A 19614-nucleotide genomic window follows, 5' to 3' on the forward strand; every position below is an offset into this window, starting at 1 on the left:
GGCGGACTCTTCTACACTTCCGTGTATGAAAGTTTTTATTTTTTTTCCGCCTCAATAACAAGCGATGTCGTCTTTCACTGCTGTGTTTACATCCCCCTACATCAGCCAAATAAGTCGCCGCGTCGACTTATGGGACTTGTAGTTTTATAACGTAAGCGCTACAATCTACTCGGTAGAGGTTTCCGAATCTGTAAAACTACAAGTACCATCTTTTGGTTGTGTGTTGATAGCTGGTAACTTGGGCCGTGCTGTGCTGCCTGCATTTACTTCGCTGTTGATCCGTATGGAAACAGCGCTAGTGTGAAGAGCTGAACCTCCGGTGAGTTTAACTTTTGTGCTAATCTGGAGCTAAACCAACGTCGTTACTGATCTTTTTCGTAAAACTAACATGTTAAAGCTGTTTAGAGCGGTAAAGATGATATGTGCATATCAATGGAGACACCGCTCTTGAGCACCTGAATGTCGGGTTATATTAGAAAGATGATGTTAGTACAGGCTCATCTTATCATTTAGCTCTTTGTGTTCGAGTGTAAACAATGAGTTGTTAGTCGAACCACCCCGACTGGCAGCCGCCGCCATTGACTTCTTTAAACACCAGAGGGTGCTGTTAGTGCTGTTTGTTTATATCACCGTCACAGTCTGAAGTTATGTCCAACAAAGTCTTGCAGTTTTTGCAGCATCAACATTTTGTTGTAAACCAAGTTGTAGTTTTTTTTTTTCTCCCTCGTGACCGGATGTCGTTTGCTTTTTAAATTCCCGCTGCCATGTGCACGTGATCTGTGACGTAAGCGTAATTGTGGTTCATGTTTATTTAAGTTTTATAGTCAGTGTATGGGTTTGATAATTAGATTTTCCGTTCACAAAATGATAATAGATACAAAACTAAGTGGTTATTTGGTTTTCGTTTTAACATTAAAAAATAAGCATTTTTTTTTTTACAAGGGTCAAGAAGGGATAAACAAAACTTTAAAAAAGGTCTTGATTTTTACTTAATTTTTATAGTAACAAAATGTCAGAAGACAAAAAACAGCCGGAAGTGTGCAACCGGAAGTTACGGGTTTCAAAATAAGTGGGCGTTTGTATAAATCAGTGGTTCCCTAACTTTTCACAGTCCCGTACCCTTTTAGACATTTAACCAGAAGCCATGTACCCACTACTCCTGCACATTTACAGAACACAATAATGTAATGTCACATACAATGTAGGACTATAGTAAAAATTGTCTCTGAATTTTACCAATCCTGTTGAGGAATCATATATAACTAGAATATTTGCATTTCCTGAAGAAAATGTGAGGATGCAGGTGCTGGCCCATGTCATTGAATACTGCATTAGCCTAGCATTCCTGTTACCGATCATTAGCATTTGCTAGCATTAGCCTATCATTAGCATTAGCGTCAACATAGCATGAACATATCATTAGCCTGGCATTAGCATTAGCCTCTTATTAGCGTTAGCTAGCATTAGCTTAGCATTGGCATTATCCTATCACTAGCATTATCCTAAAATTAGTACTAGTACCCCCATGAAAATTTGTGTACCCCGGGGCGTACTCGTACCCCACTTTGGGAACCTCGGGTATACATGAATTTTTTTTTTTATTTAAAAATGTAAACTATCCCAAAACTTGTAATTTTTTGCCTATATATATATATATATATATATCTTAAAATAAAGCAATTCATTCATCCCTTAAGAAAACTGTTTTGAGGTGGGCAATGTGGTAAGAAATTGCTAGTAAATTTCATCCTGTAAGTTTAATTTCAGTAACATTTTTTTTTTTTTGCCTCTTACTTCAGTAAAGTAGTTTTCCTAAAGTTAAATGATGTGGTCGTGTACTGCATGGTGTTGGTGTCCTGACACTTTTGAGACAGTGTGTGTAAGAGCAGGTGGTGTTTGTCACAAGCGTCATCTGCAGAAATTCTCAAATGATTCTGCCAGGCATATTTATTTATAGAGGGTGTTTTATGGGTCAATGGCGTGTCACCTAAACTGCATTTATTTTCGAAAAATAAAAAATGATACTAAATTACTTCTGTATTTATTCTGTTATTCAAAATGCCAAAATATCATGTGGTGCTGCTGTCTGGCCATTACTGCTGTTTTGAAAGAATTTTTACAATGACTCTAAATCTATTAACATTTATTTTCTGCCCTTTTTTAGTTATATTATTGTCCTGTATAAGATTTCAAAGTATTTTTTTTTTATTTCCATCATAGCATTTATGCAAACTTTGCCCGATGATGCCCAATTTATGAAATAGCATACAGTGAAAATCCTTACACGTCATTGACCGTTATACAAAAGGCAACTCAATGGGCTTTATATGATTAAAAGTGCAACATTTATGAAGATTACAAAATTAGTTAAAATAGCTCTAAATCAGCAGAGATGAGGTAGATGATTGTGCCGTACTGGTGAAGGTCTAAGCCAGCAGAGGGTTGGAAAAAAACACTTAATATAAAATTACATAATTATCTATGCAAAACACTTCTAACTAGTGAAAATTAGAACATTTAAAACTCAAGCACAGATATCTCAAGAGGGTTCAACAATTTATAGTCATGTAGTAGAATGCAGTCTCTGCTCAAAACACAAAAAATAAATAAACAAAAACAATGTTATATGCAATGATGTAAGATATGGGGTGAAAAGAACAATGCGAATAGACCTAGACTTTTGAATATTGGGTGTTGCAGTGGCAAGAGACCTACAGTATATACGTCTCACTCGCACAGTGGGGGAAATTCTAGTTGTTACAGCAGTAAGAAGAATAAACGAAAAACACGTAAAACATAAACAAGGGTCTGTGTAATACTAATCAAAAATTCTGATAAGTTTAACAACATGTGGGCACGTATATATGATATTTATACACAAAGTAATATAAATATATACAATATTGAAAGTTGTCAGCGATTATGGTATAGAGAGTGGTTTGTGTCTGCAGGAAAATGCCAGTGGAGACATTTAGTTGCGTCCAGTGAAGTTACATGGGAGTGGTACTAAATAGTCCCAGCACTACAGCAACAACAATAATCTAATTGCCCAGAGTTGCATCTGTGCTCTTACAAATTTACTCCAGTAGGGGGCAGCAGTAAACCAAACTATGGAGAACTGCAAAAATAGCAAACATACCATTATATTGATTAGTGTTCAAGTGGTTCAATCATTTAGCTTTTACTTTCTTCCCTTGATTAAAATGTCTTTTTTTTTTGATCAATATTTTCTCTGTCAGTCCAAAGAAACAAATTTTAGGTGTATCTTATATAAAATAATTTATACTAAAACCTTGATGGCAGATTCTTTGCTTTGGATTAGCAGAGGTTAGGTTTAGCAACATTCTCTCTCATTAGCCCACTATTTTTTTTGGTTTTTTAAGCTTCCTTCTAGGGCTGTAGTCAACTAAATAGTTGGTCGACCAAGGCTATGGCACATGTAACTATTAGTTGACCAAAAAAAGAGATTGAATGAGCCACAAATATTTTGTTTTGGCTTTTTGTGGTGTCGATTTGCTTTTAAACACAGACCATTTATGATATGAACCTTATTCAAGCTTTGACCAAACCCCAACAAAGCAAAAGTGAAACCTACAGGTCCGACAGACGTTAGGTATTTATATCAGTCCGACCTGAAACCGACAATCAAAACCCATTTTTCCATCATACAAATGACATGTTTACGTTAGTTTTAGTGGTAAGCCTGCTTTTATTAATAAACTGTTAATTTCAACATCAGATCAACCCAATGGGGAAACAAATGCACGTCAGACACAAATGCGCAGTGTGCCCGTGGTGCCAGAGACAGCAATGGCTCTATTTACATAATCCACCTATCAAATATAAGGATAATCCGTGTTCTTCTGCAGAAAAAGGATTGATTTAACATACAGGACTGTTTCATGTGTCTTAGTCTTTGGGTTACATATTGATCTGCTTTACTCATCACTACAATCATCTCTTCATCAGTTTAGGTGTTTAATCACTTGACTGCTGGGCACAGCTGACAGACATGTCGGAGACATCGAGCGATACAGAATCGTCCTGTGGATGGACCATCATCAGTAATGAGGTGAACATCCTTTTTTCAAATTTCACTTTCAATTTTCATAATCAAAGAGAGATAAAATTATAGGGTGACCTTATTTATTATTATCAAAAAGCAGTCAATGTTTATTTAACTAATTTTTGGATAGAAATATATAATATGGTAGGTAAGTAATGACAAGATATCACAATATTAAAACAAAATATATCGTGGATGGTAAATTGGGGGAAACATTTCTCCTATTTTCATATTTTATATTCGCTTGATTTGAAAAGATCAACCCAGAGTATATGTAATTATTCCCAGAGTTTATTAAATAAAAGCACGATTATTTTTTTGTTTTTTCTCTCAAAAATATTGTCCCAAAATGTTATCATGAGCCCAGTATTGCCTGTCATATTGGCTCGTGAACTTTGTATAGCGTCCCACCCCTAATTACCCTCTCTATGGTTTGAAAACTCAGCACAAATCCCTCTTAGACAAAGAAAAGAGAAAATCTGAAGTTGATTTTCGCCAACCACTTGTTATTATGCATAAAGCCTGTCCTTGACAAATGAAAAGCAATAAAAGCCACTTGTCCTGTCTTAATGTTAAACTTCACATACCTTTGACCCCTCATCTCTCATTCAGGGTTCAGACATTGAGACGCTGGTACCGGAGGCTGCAGTAGAAAATGAAGCCAGGCCATTGGAGCATCCTCCTGTGGAAGAAGAAAAGCCGGAATCTAGTGGTAAAAAAAAAAAAGAAGCCGTTTTCATTGCAGCACTTTGGTTTGGTTTTAGTGAAATACAAAAAAAAGAAAATATTTGTGCAGAATCAGTGTTCACTGTAGGGTCCACATGATGTTTAACTTTAAATTGCAGATTATTGTTTTGCTAAATTCTCTTATAAAAGTGTTCACACATTGTGATTCTTATTTTAAAAATATGGAAGAGACCAACTCCTGAATGAATCCTTTGTTTACATCTCTAGGTGTCTGTGTTGAAGAGGACGCTTCATTTGATGATACTCCTGGAGAGCAGACTTTAGATGAGACACTTTACGCATCAAAGGTAAGAAGACCTCATACTAGGCCACATGTCTTTCTTTGTAAACATACCCTTTCCTCATGTGTGTGATTGGCTATCTGCATCCTATAGGCTGAAGCTGAAGATGACACTGCAGAGAAAGTACCTGTATCGTCCTTCAGTGATCACTCTGACATTGTAACTTTGGGAGACGTGAAAGATCACAACTACACTGAGCAAGAAGCGGCCCCCACTGACGATCTCTACCTGGGCATGTCCTGTAGTAGCCACTACGCCTTCACTCCTGCTGACCCTGGTGAGTCTGAACAGCAACTAACACTGAGCTGTTCTCTGTGGAAAGCTCATTCTAACCCCCAATTTCCACCGCATCCGTAACTGCTCCGAAACTGCAGCGCACACACAGCTGATAGGTTTCCATTAAAGCCAATGTGTCAATTTCTACTGCTTTTTAATCTGGTCCAGCTCAGCACTATAACTACTGCAGCATGCTGGAGCCCTCTGCAGCAAATATGTAGACCTTCTATTTTTGACGAAAATAAGCCTGTTAGTAGTGCATAGACACAGAATAAAATATCATAAATATGGCATAAATATTCATACAGCCTCAGGTTGACAAACAGCCCTTTGTGGGCCAGTCAGATGTTGATAGTTTCACACTCCTGCTCTAAAACGTGCCCATCTTTTCTTTAAACCTGCACAAAAGGTGCTCGTTGCTCTGGGTTTTTGCATAAATTACCTTCACTAAAATGTATTTTTGCCTGCCTTGTTTGGATCATAACTCTGTACATCTTTGTTGCAGTTTTACCTGCACAGAAGCTCACACTTGCTAACACAAGCAGCAGCGAGGATGAGGCTAAGAAAAGCCCGTACACTGTGGTACGTAGACGGAGGCTTAGGAAAAACACTACAAGCCTGACAGACACCAACATGGAGGATGTGATGCCTGAGTCAAATCCAAGTGAGGAGGAGAAGGTGGCCAAAGAGCAGAGTGATCAGGAGGAGGAGCCTGACAACGCACCCGCTGCAGTCCACACACACAGCCGCTGTCGCAGCATCCTGATTACTTGTGTCCTGCTCACCCCCCTGGTCATCTTCTGCATGAGCGTCAGTCGCCTCTACGATAACTCAGACTCAAGTAAGATCGAGATGAACCAAGAAATTAAGTCAACCCCACTACATTTTCAAAAGTTTCCTACAAAGACACACCAATCTCTTGGATTTCTGTTTTTATATACAACTCTAACACAGGTTTCCTCGCTCGTCATGCTTAAATAATGTTAAACCTTTCACTTTACAGTTACATGGGAGTCAGAGTACGAGGAGTTTTTCTGTTGTGTAAGTATCATTACTTGGTTTACATGCCTTTAATTTGTAACTTGTTGATGTTAACCTGTTTAACAGTGAGATAATTTCTTGACTACATTTCATGAAATTATATATTGCACTTTAGGCTTTACACGATCAGGAGTTATGGGTTTTAAGTGTCAGCAATGAAAGTGAAATTAAACAGGAGGTATCGTTCTGATTTCGTTTTTTTAACATGCTCGGACTGAATAAACAAAACAAATGCACACATACTGTACACACACACTAACAGCAGACGCTGTCCCCGCTTTCAGAGTCACCAGACTGGGGAAGAAGTCGCGTAAGTTTTCACCTTTGTGCACAAATGTGAGTGAAATAAAGCCGTGTCATGTAAAGCAAACAACTCTTCGGTGTAAATGAGACAGATAAAATAATGCAATGGGAGCATCTACAGAAAGTTGCATAAAATACAAAATATCGGCCGATCCGATATAGCCAATCAGATCGGTGTAGAGCCGAATGCACTTATAAACTAGTTTTTTAAATTCCTTTATTAGAAATTGTCTCGTTAGGTTAACTCATTAAATGTATTTTCTTAAACATTTCAGCATGATGATTTTGACGATATCCCTGTCAACTTTGGTGAAGCAGACTACATGGAACCTACAGAGGAGTCCTACGATATTAATGAAGTGAGCCCAGAATCTGCAGGAAATAAGGTGCAGCTCTACTGTTGGTTATGAATGTGCCTCTCATGTATGAACCTTTACCAAGTGTAACATTGAATTGTGACCCTGTGTGAACAGCCTGTAGTTATGTTCCTAAACAAAGTCTCAAACTAGTCGAGCTAAAGTAGTGGCAAATTACAAGTGTAGAAATAGTGAGGTCAGTCTTCTTTAAACTTCAAAATGATGTGAGATTTGGACACTGCGTTATATTACGTTTTTCCAGAGGAACTGGATCACATTATGGTGAATTGTTTTAAGCTGAATGTACTCATCTTGTTAAAAACTTTATTTTCACTCAACAAGTCTTGTCTCACATTAAGGCTCAAAGAGACGCGATGCAAGCACTGCTGACAAAGGAAGCGGAGGAGCGAAAACGTATTCCGTCCAACTATGAGTGGCTGATGGCTGACAACCAGCAGCTCAAGGACTCACTGGAACATGAGAAAAAGTCTCTGGCAACCTTGCAGGAGGAGCTAAGAAAACTTCGCTCCCAAATGAAAGATCTGGAGAAGACTGGAGCAGGAGCCGAAGTTCTGCTGTTGGAAAACCAAATGCTGAAGGAACAGTTGGAGGAGGAGAAGCAGCTCATAAAAAATGTCCACATGCAGATGGAAGATGCAATGAGTGAGGTACAGATGCTGAAACAGAAGCTGGAAAGAGAGCGTAAAGTCACAGACCAGCTGAGGAGAGATCTGAATGCCCTAAAAAGTCAAATCCCAGAAGAGGAAATGGGCTCCGAGGCTGAAGAGCTGCGGTCCCGTCTGTCAGCACTGGAGGTGAGACTGAGCTACGAGCAGCAACGCTCAGATCTGTGGGAGAGGCTGTACGTGGAAACCAAAGAGGAAAGAGCCAAAGGAGACACAGACTCCAAAGTAAAAAAAACTAAATCGGGAATTTCAGGGAAAGTGAAGCAGACGTTTGATGCTGTGAAGAACTCCACTAAGGAGTTTGTTCTTCACCACAAAGAGCAGATTAACAAAGCCAAACAGGCCGTGAATGAGAACCTTAGGAAATTTTCAGACTCTGTCAAATCTACTTTCCGACACTTCAAGGACTCTGCTTCCACCTTCATTCACAAGGCTCGAGGCTTTTACAACAAGAAGCATGAGAAAGACACAAAGGAATCGTGGCAGAGACGACAAAAGCCTCTACAGAAACAGGAATTTACCTTCCACAGTAGCCACAACACGAGGAAGTCTGGAGACAAAGTTCAACAGGAAGGGGGGCAGAGCCACCAAAAACCCAACATTAAGGATTGCTTTGGGGTTTTTGATTGTGCCTACCAGGAATCCATGAGCATGTTTGACAAAGCAACAGAACCGATCCGAGCTGATGAGTTTTCTCAGCTGCTGCATAGCTATGTGCAGCAGGAGGTTGACCACTTCTACCACTGGAAGGAGCTCGAAAGCTTCACCAACAACTTTTTCCAAAATGGAGTCTTCGTCCACAACCAGATGCTCTTCACTGATTTTGTCAACAGTGTAAAGGACTATCTGGCAGGCATGCACCAATATCACAGTCCTGACGACAAGGTGTTTGAAGATTTTGACGAGTTTGTTTACAGACATTTCTTTGGAAAACCTTACACGAAAACTTACGTCCCAAGGTAAGACTTAACATTCCTGTTCACAACCACACCTATAAACTACAAAAAATCTAATGCACATTTTGACATCAATGATGCTGTTTTATTATCAAAGTGTGGATTCACAATTACTACGTTAAAATGTTGAACTTTAATTCATTACAATGTCAACAAAAGGACTGTAAAGCCACTGATGAATAAGAAAAGGCAAACTGTTAAAAAAAAAAACCAAAGAAAAAAACTATCCAAAAATGAAGTTGACTTTTTCCTTAAACTTGGGCACTAAAAGTAAATTGGCACCAACTTCCAAAATCTGCTCAGGCTGAGTACTGTCTTTTTGCCACTCTTATCAAACTCAACTTGTACTGTTCAATTTGTAGTCTCAATTTCGTAGGTTCCGAAGTTTCCTTTGTTTCTAAACTGTAAAACCATCAACTCGTAAGTTACTCAAATGTTAACTCTGTCCGACAAAGCAGACAAATCATCCTTTATTGTATCCTTTCATTCCTCCGAATACACTCAAATCCATGATCTCTAAAGGAAAACAGAATATAGTGCTTTAATTTACCCAAATACACGAGGTACTGCTCATCTCATGGTGTATTCCCCACTGACCGCTTCACACAAATCTATTGATCAAACTGATGTCGGTCTCCTGTTCAGAGGACCTTTCCAGAGACCCAACCAGGACCTCAAAAAGGAATCGAAGGCGAAGCATCAACAGCGAAAGCAACAGAAGGCCAGGAGTCGAGCCCACAGCGAACGCAAGTGGAGCCGGTCGGGAGGTAACGCAGACCGACATATGGCTGACGTTAAGATAGAGCTTGGACCGATGCCCTTTGACCCCAAATATTGAACGTCTCCTCTAGATAACTGCTTAAGCTGTACATTTTTAATTTTGTGTTGCTTTAAAACAAATGTATGACATTGTAATGCTACTGAATGCTAATGAACTGTTTGTAAAGTTGTTGAAACACAAATATTGTGAAGTTGGAAAAAAACATTTTCTCTTTTTTTTTTGGTTTCCTTTAGAAAGTAGCATTGAAATAAGATAGTATGAAGGGTTGTTTCTGCTTTGAATAGAAATGGTAGTGTTTTGCCTTTAAAGTTTTCAGTGGTCAAACATGTTAAAGACCAAAATACGATTACAAAGGGTTGTGCAATGACGTTTCATATTAAGGCCATTGATGTAAAGTCTTGTTGCTTTAATTTCCTGTTCCTATGAGTGCTTTTTTTCCCTCTCTAACAAACTCAAAGTCTTTAACACAACTGTGGTCATTTGAGAGTAATAACTGATAAAAAGCTTAAGACACAAATGAAACCCACACGACACTGATTTATTTGCTACATGGGGTTATTTTAGTGGTTGTTTTGCGAGTAATTTTACAGGACATCTGGGTTGTACTTTTATTTCTGTCGCACATTTGTTACACGAGTCCTTCTGAAGTACAAAATGATGTCATTCCATTGTTTGTCAGTGCCTTTCATAAATAAAGATGCTTCTTCCAACTCTCCCCTCTGGAAAGTGTGTGTGAAATATTTCTGCCGTCCTCACAAAGTTGTTTCCTTGGAGGAAAGGCAAGATATCCTGCAACAGATAGCAAAAAAACAAAAGATCAGTCTCACAGTCAGACATGTTTACAATTTTGTACCTATTTGTAATGTAGGCCAACCTTCTCCAAAACATTAAATAAAACCAGATGTGTAGGCAGAGAAGAAGTGTTTGTAAAGGAATTTGTGAGCCAGAGGAGAGGCTTGATGTAAAAACTCTCGGCTTCATCAGCATAGTGTTCCTGTCCGAGATCTGGAGGACACTCCAGGAACCTCATCTTTAACGGGCAATGGACGTGACTGTGAAGAGATGGAGAAGCATAACTGACCATTAGCAGTTCTACTTAAGAAATATCACGGAGTCATTCATCAGAAAAACTAGTTGGGGGTGATAGAGCAACAATGTGGTATTCAAGAACGGAAAAGTCAACAAAAGCAGGATGATCTATGAGTAAATACAGAAAAAGGTCCAACTTTAATATGTTGTCACCCACTGTTTGAAGTGTAAATAACTGCTGCATGCATAAATCACACTTTAAAAGGAAAATCACAAGCTATTTTTCTTCATACCATGCCCATGACGCACTAATTGAACATGCCTCTGTAAATGAACTTAATGATTAACTAATGAGGCTAAGACACGCTGTCATGTGACAATTAAGGTGAAATGGAATAGGTGATAATGTCACAATAAACACATCAACAGGGTACAAAGCTAACCGCACAAATATTTTCCATTTAAAGCAGGACGACTCATCAACATTTAATTATTAACTCCGGTACTTTTAGAAGAAATTGAAACTTGTGTAACTATAAATGTTGAATATAGGAAGAAGCTGTAGAAAAGCTATTTCTAAAGCAGAGATTTGCAACTCGTGTCCTTTAATTTTAAATTATCAAGCAGTGCCATTCAATCTTACTCCTAACAGCACAGAGCAATTATACAGATTTTTTATTTTTTTTTTATTAGAGTGTCTTAACTACTAAGATCAAACTTCTCCATAAATTTGAAATCTTATTTTTCTTCTATAGTTTCTGGATTTAAAAAAAATAATAATAAATGGATCTTTTTCTAGAACAGTGTTGGTTTCAATGAGTTTCCACAGCCCTTTTTATTACTTATATACACAGTTTATACATATACATTACATATATTTTTTACTAAACTGCACACTGTACTATTGTGTTGGTTTTGGGTAGCAGCGTGTTTTTGGTGTGCTGTACCTGTAGTAGGGCGTTGAGTGACAGGGCATGAGGAAAAGTACGTCTGGTTGTGGGCGAGCGGAGCCACTGCTGACGTCACACAGCGTCTGAAGGTGGTTCATGGCATCCAGCGCTCCTCTCTGGTGAACCAGGCCTGTGTAAAGTGCAGGCAGCACGTTGGTCACCACTAAAAAGGCGACAGTAGCTCGACGCCACGTCTTCAGATGAGCCACAGATAATCCTAAAAGCAGGACAAAAAGTAAAGTATGCATGTGATCTGAAGGGAACTCACTTTAAAAAGAGCAGGATTTCCATCAAAGAACTCACCACAGAAGATCATAGAGAACGGCAGCACGGGGTAGATGAACCGGAACTCTTTGTGAGGAAGCAAACTGAGAAAACACAGCAAGTCGGGGCATTTAAGCTGCGTTATAATCAGTATTAGTTAATATGACACACATTTCACCTGTAAACCACGATGGTCCAAATAACTACTGCCAGCAGCATCCTGTATCTCTTGAAACCAAGGCTGCAGCCGTGAAGAAAGAACAGCAGATGAGAGCCAATCACGACGATGAAGCCCTGGGTCAAGTACCAGTGCCACGGGTGAGAACCATAGAAACCAGCCACGCCGTGGAAGACGTTCAACTTCAGGAAGTTTAACTGAACCAGGGTCCACTAGAAAACAGAAGCTGGTCAATGAGCATCCAAACACATCTAAATAGAAAATTTCATTTAATTTCACCTTTCCATAGAAAGTACAGTCAATTAACGTGGAAGCTACAACAGCGAGTGTCCTGAGAGGGGAAACAGCTCATTAATGTGATAAATAAGCACTAAACTCACGTTTAAAATATAATAAAGCTCATGGTACGAACCCGATGGGAATGCAGCAATTAATGACCAGTCTCAGTTTATTGTTCTCCTGCCAAAAATGACAGATAATGAGTGGAAACCAGACGATCAGAGCCGTAGGCCGAACAACCACAGCGAGGGCCACCAGGGCAATGTACTTCTTACTAAAAAAAAAAAAGAAAGCAAAGTGAGTGTAAATGGCATGACTAATTGCTATCTGATTATAAAACGAAAGGCAACTGAGACCTGCAGTGTGTTTTGGATCCGGGCAGAGGAAAGTAGTAAAGAGCTAAAGTGCTGATGGATGTCTCTGTGCTGTTAGTCAAAGTCCTGGTGCAGCAGAACCACGTGAACCAGGAGCACATGTGGCAGAAGAACTGGGATGAAACAAACTATTATTAATAAGCAACATCATACCATAATGCACACAAAAACAGCCTGACACTTACAGAAGGACTATGTAATGGTGTTATTACTATTTTAATAATGTTAATTCGCTTTTATGTTAAGAAAACATTTAAGGTTTTCCAATTACATTTTCAAATCTAAGGCAGGCCATATTTTAAGTATCACAAATACTCACCGTCCATTTTGCAACATCCTGACCTTCTAATGTTCGAATGAGGAGAAATAGTTTTGCATCAGCAAACGCAGCCAAGAGCGACTGAAAAACTCGTGGAAGCCAAATCTGCAGACAAAAGTTTGGCAAATCAGAGAGAGAAAAAAAAAGTAAACATTGCATTAAAAAAACCCCCACAAAAAACATGAATGGTGATAGAAGGAACGCACCAAAACAAAAACAGAGTCCAGGTTCAGGAAGTGCAGTGTCCAATACAAAATGGCGAAGATGAGCGGGTACGTGAATCCTCTTATTCCAGCTTTCCATTCCCAGGTCAGATACCCATAAGTCACACAGTTAAGGCTGTACATCATAACACATTATGAAGCTTTCCTCCTTCACATGAATAAAGCCACATATCAAACAGGAACAAAGACAAACTAAACACACACACACACACACACAAAGACAATACAAGAAAGGGCAACAAGCACAGGCAGACAAGTAATAATAATCATGCATTGGACTTTATATAGCGCTTTATCATAGACACTCAAGGCGCTTTACAGAATTAGGGCATTATTCTTTCACTCCACACTTAGTGGTGGTAAGCTACTATTGAAGCCACAGCTGCCCTGGGGAAGACAGACAGACAGGCTGCGATAGTGTGCCATCGGCCCCCCCGACCATCACCAACACTCATAACATTCATGTTAGGCAATGTAGAAAAATGTTATAATCAGAAACGATACAAACTAGACAATGAGAGTACAAATCCCCTCAAAACTCAAGCATAATAAATAAAAACTAATGCAAGTGTTCATGAAGGGCACAGAAACCAGCACAAGGCCAAATAAAAAAAGCCATAAGACATAAAACAAGTGTAAAATAACTTCAAATATAAAAAGATTGGAATATCTTAAAGCAAGACACATCAGACCCAACAATGTCTCTGTGTGTGTGATTAAAGGATATTTAAAGACCATCCAGTGTGAGACTTCCAGGGACTGCCAGTACTCATCAGGGACAAAGCTGCTCTGAACCAGAACACAGTTTATCAGCCTGAAGAACACTGAAAACACCAGCACGTGGGCACCTGTGGGTGTGGGTGGGGTGGGGTGTCACACATACAGTTAGTCACTAAACAAACAATCAAACAAACCCAGTAAGGTCTCACCACTGATCAGAGGACCATCATGCTCTGAGGAGGTCAGCAGAGATTTACGCTTCCTGAGCTTCACCTGCTCCTCTGTGGGTCCAAACCTGAGCCTGGAGCGGAGGGTCTCCATAAGGACTTGTTCTCTCTGTGTGTGTAACCATCACAGTTGAGCTGTCAGAGCATCACTGAGGGATAGAAACACCGTTAACACGAGTCAACAAACACACATCACTCACACTGTTTACATGTGAGCCTCCCTGTCATCATTAAACTGTCACTTTTCCATTAAGAGTTTTTCTCATTAAACATATTTAAGGACCAACTCACTGGAAGGCAGCGGCTCTTCCGCACTCACACACATTTCCGGTCCTCTGTTCACTGAAAACTTCAAAATAAAGGTTTTCCTTTGCTTATACTCGTGGTGGGAAGCCAAGTCGGGACTACGTTTTAGCGCCCCTTACTGACCGATTTGTAGACTGAATTGATAAATGTTATTTTATATATATATATATATATATATATATATATATAAACACAATCTGGTCAAAGTACAGCAAATAATAATAAATACATGAATACAAATACAGTAACTCTAAAATATGTAGGTCTTTATTAAAACAAATTCAATTTATCACCAAACAATTATTAATAACAAGCCTATAAATGCAAGGTAAAAAAAACAAAAAACAAAACGTAAATAAATAAATACAAATTGTCAGGTTTAGGTTTAATTCTAGCCTGTTACTGTTAGAGAACCTTGGTTTACAGGATGAGAAACAATGCATAAATCTGTTATACAGACACGCATCACTTACATCAAAAAGCAAAGTGTGATTACTGTATATTCCCTAAATCGAAGAAATAATTACTTTCTAAAAGAAGGTATTGAAATAATAATAATAATTTAAAAAAAAAAAAAAAAAAACAACCAACTCGTCCAAGTTCTGTAATCAAACAAAATTTTCAACAAATGTGGAAATTAGTAGCTTTAAAAACATTACATATTGTTGCATTTGAAAGGTGTCCTGTGGGGGGCGCTGTTATGCTGACCTGTGATCCGCTTCACAGTAGAAGAAGAATGTCCTGCTGCTTCCTCTTTAACATCATGTCCTACAGTCTATGGTGATTTTTACCTCTTTTTGACCTTCTGACGCTCCCTACTGTGGTTTTAACAGCATTTCCCAGGTCCTCGGTGAGTAAAAATGTTGCTCTATTGTCTATGTACTTGCCAGTGTTTGTTAAATGTAATAAACTATCGCAGTTGTTAAAAACCTGTTTGCTTGTCTGAATGTTTATGGTCATACTGTGCATTTTCAAAATAAGACTCACCCGCTGTGCTTTTATTGTAGGAGGTTTCAGGTAAATGTGTGCGACAGGCGAAATGTGTCCAATTAATTTAATACAAAACGAACTTTTATTCAGTTTCTTTTTTTTTTTTTTAATAACCTTTTTTTCAACCAGGATTGTTCCTTAAGAAAAAGAAAAGAGGCTTTAGCAGTGACTAATGGAAGCCCGTTTCCGCCACTAAAAAAAATAAAAAATCACCAAGGAAAGTCATAATTATGAGTTAGAAAGTCATAATTATGAGTTAGAAAGTCATAATTATGAGTTAGAAAGTCATAATTATGAGAAACAAAGTCATAATTATGACATTATGAGAAACAAAGTCATAATTATGAGAAACAAAGTCATAATTATGAGATAGAAAGTCAATTATGAGATAGAAAGTCAATTATGAGAAACAAAGTCATAATTATGAGATAGAAAGTCATAATTATGAGATAGTAAGTCCTAATTATGAGAAACAAAGTCATAATTATGAGAAACAATTTCATGATTATGAGTTAGTAAAGTCATAATTATGAGATAGAAACATTTTTGGTACATCCAGCTGATTTTTTTTTTTTTAGTGACGGAAACAGGCTTCCATACTAATCAGAATCAGAATCAGAATCAACTTTATTGGCCAGGGGTGAATGAATACATACGAGGAATTTCTTTTGGTGACCTGTGCTCTCTCAGGTAGTATAACATTAAATAATAACAATCAACTAGAATAAAGAAAAATAAAGAAAATAAAGAAAAATAAAAAGAAAAAAGAAGTATAAACATAAATATAAGAGTAGTTAGACTAATATGTGCAAGCTAAATAAAAATAACAAGATAATAATAATAGTAATAATAATAATAATAATAATAATAATGAATAAAATAAGAATACAATAATAATAAGATAATAGTGCAGTAGTGCATTGATGAGTAGTGCAAATAGGTGAACATTTAAATGAAAAAATTATGTCCATGAACATTCACAGTGACAAGGTTGTTCCAGGGTTGATATGCTTAGTTCCAGGTTATATCACAGTAACAGAAACAGGTCCGACACTCTTTGACTGTTTAGTGTTGATCAGAATGACAGCCTGGGGGAAGAAACTGTTTTTATGGCGGGTAGTTTTGGCGTACAGTGATCTGTAGCGTCTGCCTGAGGGGAGGAGTTAAACAGATTGTGTGCAGGGTGTGAGGGGTCTGCAGTGATGCTACCTGCCCGTTTCCTGACCCTGGACAGGTATAAGTCTTGGATGGAGGGCAGATCAACACCAATGATCTTTTCTGCAGTCCTGACTATCCTTTGTGTCATTATTCAGACATTTTATAATTAAATAAATATTTATTCCTTTTGGTTATGTCATATATTGAGATTATTTAAATTTTAACACGTGGATTTAGCTAAGTAGATATGTATTCATAATCGGCATGTTTAGAAGTAAGAAGTATAATTTGTGAGATTATGTGGATTAGTGAGATTTAGACTAAGTAATGAGCTAAAGGGCTTTTAATAAGAAAAAAAAAAAGTATAGTAAAAGTAAAGTAAAAGCAGATAAACCAGTGTATTTGCCTGAATTCCAGCATTGTGTTGTACATCATACCTGATTATTATTATTATTATTATTATTATTATTATTATTATTATTATTACTATTGCTCTTTAGTAAGACTGATCCAGAACAAAAGTGCATTCAAATCATAAGCATTCTTACTACAGTGTTTTTTGTAGAAACTTGAAGCAAACTCATTGTTGGGTTCTTCAACTATTGTTTATCATCCATAGCAGCCCTTTTAATTTGAAAATATGGTTTTTCTGTGATGAAGCAGTTGTTGGTGAATTTGTGCAGAAGTTGTGAGTTGGAGCTCTCAAGCTGAGTTTAGAATAGTAACATTGTGGGAAAAATAACAAGTCAATCATACATCACATTACTGAGTTATAATAACATGTAGGTAATGGTATGCTTATTATCTCATGTATTATTATTATCTAACATGTAACACTGTTACAAAGCAGGAAGTGAAGTGTTGTTTTTCTTTCAGGGTTGGTCATGTTTCGACGTAGGATGCCCTTCACTCAGCTGGCTTTAGCGGCTTTGCTCGGAGTTTGCGGAGGTGTTTATATTTACAGGCCTTATTTTGAACCAACACCAAACACCTCAGAGGAGCAAAGCCATGATGTGCCAAAGAAGCAGAGTGAAAGAGAGTGAACCGACTCATCGCAGCAGGAAGCATTTCATCTGGACAATAACATCATGGGACCACTGTGTATACATGTGACCTCCTCTCTGCTGCTACGTTGGAATTGTAAATGTATTGAATAAAATATTTAATTATTAATTTGTTTTTTATTCTGACATATTCTAAAACATGTGTGCAAGCAGACTCTCTTCAATGGAAAAACAACAAAAATTATTATTGAACCCAGAGGTTAATCATAAAGTCATCTTTCAATATCTTTCCCTTTACCCAAAGCACATTTGGGAAATTTTGTGTAAGTTAGAGAAACAGTAAATTTACACACAATTATTCACACTTACATTCACTCCTAATGGGCAATTTAGAGACTCCAATCAACCTAACAGTCGTGTTTCTGGATTGTGGGAGGAAGCTGGAGTACTCGGAGAGAATCCACGCAAGTACAGGGAGAACATGCAAATTCCACACAGAAAGGACCCAGTGTCATATTAGACCTACTTTAGTCGTTTCTAACTGTTCTGCAAAATGTGTATCATGATTAAACACACTATTATGAGACGTACAGGACTAACAACTTTTTTATCTGTGGAAGTCATTGGACAGTGTTGCTAAGGATGAATAAATTAAGGCAAGGCTTGCAATTTTAAAAAAAAAAGGTTGCAAAAATGACATGCAAATCTGGGTGTTACACTGAGTAAAACATTGGTATTTCTTGAAGTTCCTAAAGTGTCTAGAAGTAGAACAGGAGGCAGAGCATTCAGCTTCCAGACTCCTCGCCTTTGGAATCAGCTCCCAGTCTTAGTATGGGAGGCTGCTACTCTCTCCACCTTTAAAAGTAAACTCAAAACCTACTTATTTTGTAAAGCGTATACCGCATTAACCTAAAATGGACTTGGTCTCGTTGTTTTGGTCACAATCACAGACCATTACACTCAATGGTCAACACCTCAGACCATTGCGAGAGACGATTACATTCAAAACCTACTTATTTACTAAAGCGTACACCGTATAATTGCGATCATTTAAAACGGACATGGTCCCCGCTGTAGTGATCGCTGAGATCACTACGTGCGCCCAGTACATGGTGGAGGCTGCGAGACGTTTAATATTAATTTTAACCTAACCACTAGGAACTAGTGTATCATAGTGTATCATGTTTTTCCTGCAGTCTGTGCCTTCTCCTCGTCCTCCGAGGGCTCTCTTTTCTGTTTCAGGTGTCTTGATGCTGGAGCTGGTGGTTCCTGATCAATGGTTCGTGGCTGAATGGACACTTGTGTGGACTGATTAATGGTTCACGGCTCAACTATCTGGCACACTCTGATGGTCTATCCTTCCTTCCTATTCAGTTTGCCCTTCTGTCCACTAACCCTAACCAGTCAAAGCAGATGTCTGCCACCTCTGAACCTGGTTCTGATGGCGATTTCTTCCTATAAAAAGGAGTTTTTTCTTCCCACTGTCGCTAAATGCTTGTTCATGTGGATCTTGTTGGGTTCTTTTTCTTACTATGGACTTAATATTTTTGCTAAAGCGCTCCGAGATGACTTTTGTAATTTGCGCTATATAAATAAAGTTGAGTTGCGTTGAGTATTTATGTTAAAATAAGTAATTATTCATTATAATAAAGACAAAAAATCTCCCTCTTTAGGCGTAGGGGTATGTTTGATACATTTACGATGCATACTAAGACAGCACAGCTCTAACGGCCCTGATTTGGCCCCCGGGCCTTGAGTTTGACACGGGCTCCATGGTAGCAGCTAGTAGCGGTGTGTCCGCGAGGAGGAGCTGTTTGTCCGGACGGTGACGGCTGTGTCTGGTGTCTGGTGTGGAGGTTGCCCTCATGTCCGCTCACACCAACCAGCAGCGGACACAGAGACGTCGGAGTCCACTTTAACACCGCCTGGAAGCCATTTAACCCTGGGCGAACATTTGTTTGAGTCCTTCCCACGGACTGAACAACAACAGACACGTTAGCCGTCGGTGAGTAGCTCAACCTCAGGGTTCAGGAAATGTCAGCGTGTTGCATCTGTCAGAGGAGACAGACATAGTTTCACTACTGTTTGCTGCTTTATTT

General features: G+C 38.4%; 4 protein-coding genes across 8 annotated transcripts in view; 3 read left to right on the forward strand and 1 right to left on the reverse strand.

The window, feature by feature from the left end:
- Positions 1-10203, forward strand: ccpg1 (cell cycle progression 1). 2 transcript variants are annotated; one of them, XM_028443185.1, is made up of 10 exons: positions 1-319; positions 3975-4072; positions 4679-4778; positions 5021-5100; positions 5188-5371; positions 5876-6211; positions 6374-6411; positions 6990-7100; positions 7430-8715; positions 9358-10203. In XM_028443185.1, exons 2-10 carry the CDS (start codon positions 4013-4015, stop codon positions 9548-9550), a joined length of 2388 nt encoding a protein of 795 aa, XP_028298986.1. In that variant the 5' UTR covers positions 1-319; positions 3975-4012; the 3' UTR covers positions 9551-10203. The 2 variants fall into 2 exon arrangements, with proteins under 2 accessions (XP_028298986.1, XP_028298985.1); XM_028443184.1 differs by having other exon boundaries at positions 3-319; positions 3970-4072.
- pigb (phosphatidylinositol glycan anchor biosynthesis, class B) overlaps positions 10031-19614 on the reverse strand; it is an 18181-nt gene continuing 8597 nt past the window's right edge. The window contains exons 1-13 of one of the 3 annotated variants that reach the window (XM_028443202.1): positions 15072-15312; positions 14040-14206; positions 13838-13958; positions 13093-13210; positions 12887-12991; positions 12550-12680; positions 12327-12467; positions 12194-12245; positions 11915-12126; positions 11776-11840; positions 11470-11689; positions 10368-10545; positions 10031-10282 (exon numbers count right to left, since the gene is read on the reverse strand). In XM_028443202.1, the coding sequence (XP_028299003.1) occupies positions 10169-10282; positions 10368-10545; positions 11470-11689; positions 11776-11840; positions 11915-12126; positions 12194-12245; positions 12327-12467; positions 12550-12680; positions 12887-12991; positions 13093-13210; positions 13838-13958; positions 14040-14151 (1569 nt within the window). In that variant the 5' untranslated portion in view covers positions 14152-14206; positions 15072-15312 and the 3' untranslated portion in view covers positions 10031-10168. Of the gene's footprint in view, positions 10283-10367; positions 10546-11469; positions 11690-11775; positions 11841-11914; positions 12127-12193; positions 12246-12326; positions 12468-12549; positions 12681-12886; positions 12992-13092; positions 13211-13837; positions 13959-14039; positions 14207-14348; positions 14399-15071; positions 15313-19614 lie in introns of those variants that run through there. The other 2 variants (XM_028443200.1, XM_028443201.1) reach the window with 2 other exon arrangements.
- pigbos1 (PIGB opposite strand 1) lies at positions 15088-17684 on the forward strand. The gene is made up of 2 exons (XM_028443217.1): positions 15088-15213; positions 17388-17684. The coding sequence occupies exon 2, from the start codon at positions 17396-17398 to the stop codon at positions 17552-17554; it is 159 nt and encodes a 52-aa protein (XP_028299018.1). The 5' UTR covers positions 15088-15213; positions 17388-17395; the 3' UTR covers positions 17555-17684.
- rab27a (RAB27A, member RAS oncogene family) overlaps positions 19312-19614 on the forward strand; it is an 18640-nt gene continuing 18337 nt past the window's right edge. The window contains exon 1 of one of the 2 annotated variants that reach the window (XM_028443216.1): positions 19312-19520. The gene's annotated coding sequence lies outside the window, so the exon portion shown is untranslated. The remainder of the gene's footprint in view (positions 19521-19614) is intronic. The other variant, XM_028443215.1, reaches the window with a different exon arrangement.

Source organism: Gouania willdenowi, chromosome 3 (genome assembly GCF_900634775.1).
Source record: "Gouania willdenowi chromosome 3, fGouWil2.1, whole genome shotgun sequence".
Classification (NCBI taxonomy): domain Eukaryota; kingdom Metazoa; phylum Chordata; class Actinopteri; order Blenniiformes; family Gobiesocidae; genus Gouania; species Gouania willdenowi.

Excerpts from the sequence above, each read along its gene's own strand:
- pigbos1 (XM_028443217.1), top strand. The coding sequence starts at position 17,396 with ATGTTTCGACGTAGGATGCCCTTCACTCAGCTGGCTTTAGCGGCTTTG.
- ccpg1 (XM_028443185.1), top strand. The coding sequence starts at position 4,013 with ATGTCGGAGACATCGAGCGATACAGAATCGTCCTGTGGATGGACCATC. Across the intron at positions 5,372-5,875 it reads CTTCACTCCTGCTGACCCTG|TTTTACCTGCACAGAAGCTC; the intron begins GTGAGTCTGAAC and ends TCTTTGTTGCAG. Across the intron at positions 7,101-7,429 it reads CAGAATCTGCAGGAAATAAG|GCTCAAAGAGACGCGATGCA; the intron begins GTGCAGCTCTAC and ends TCTCACATTAAG.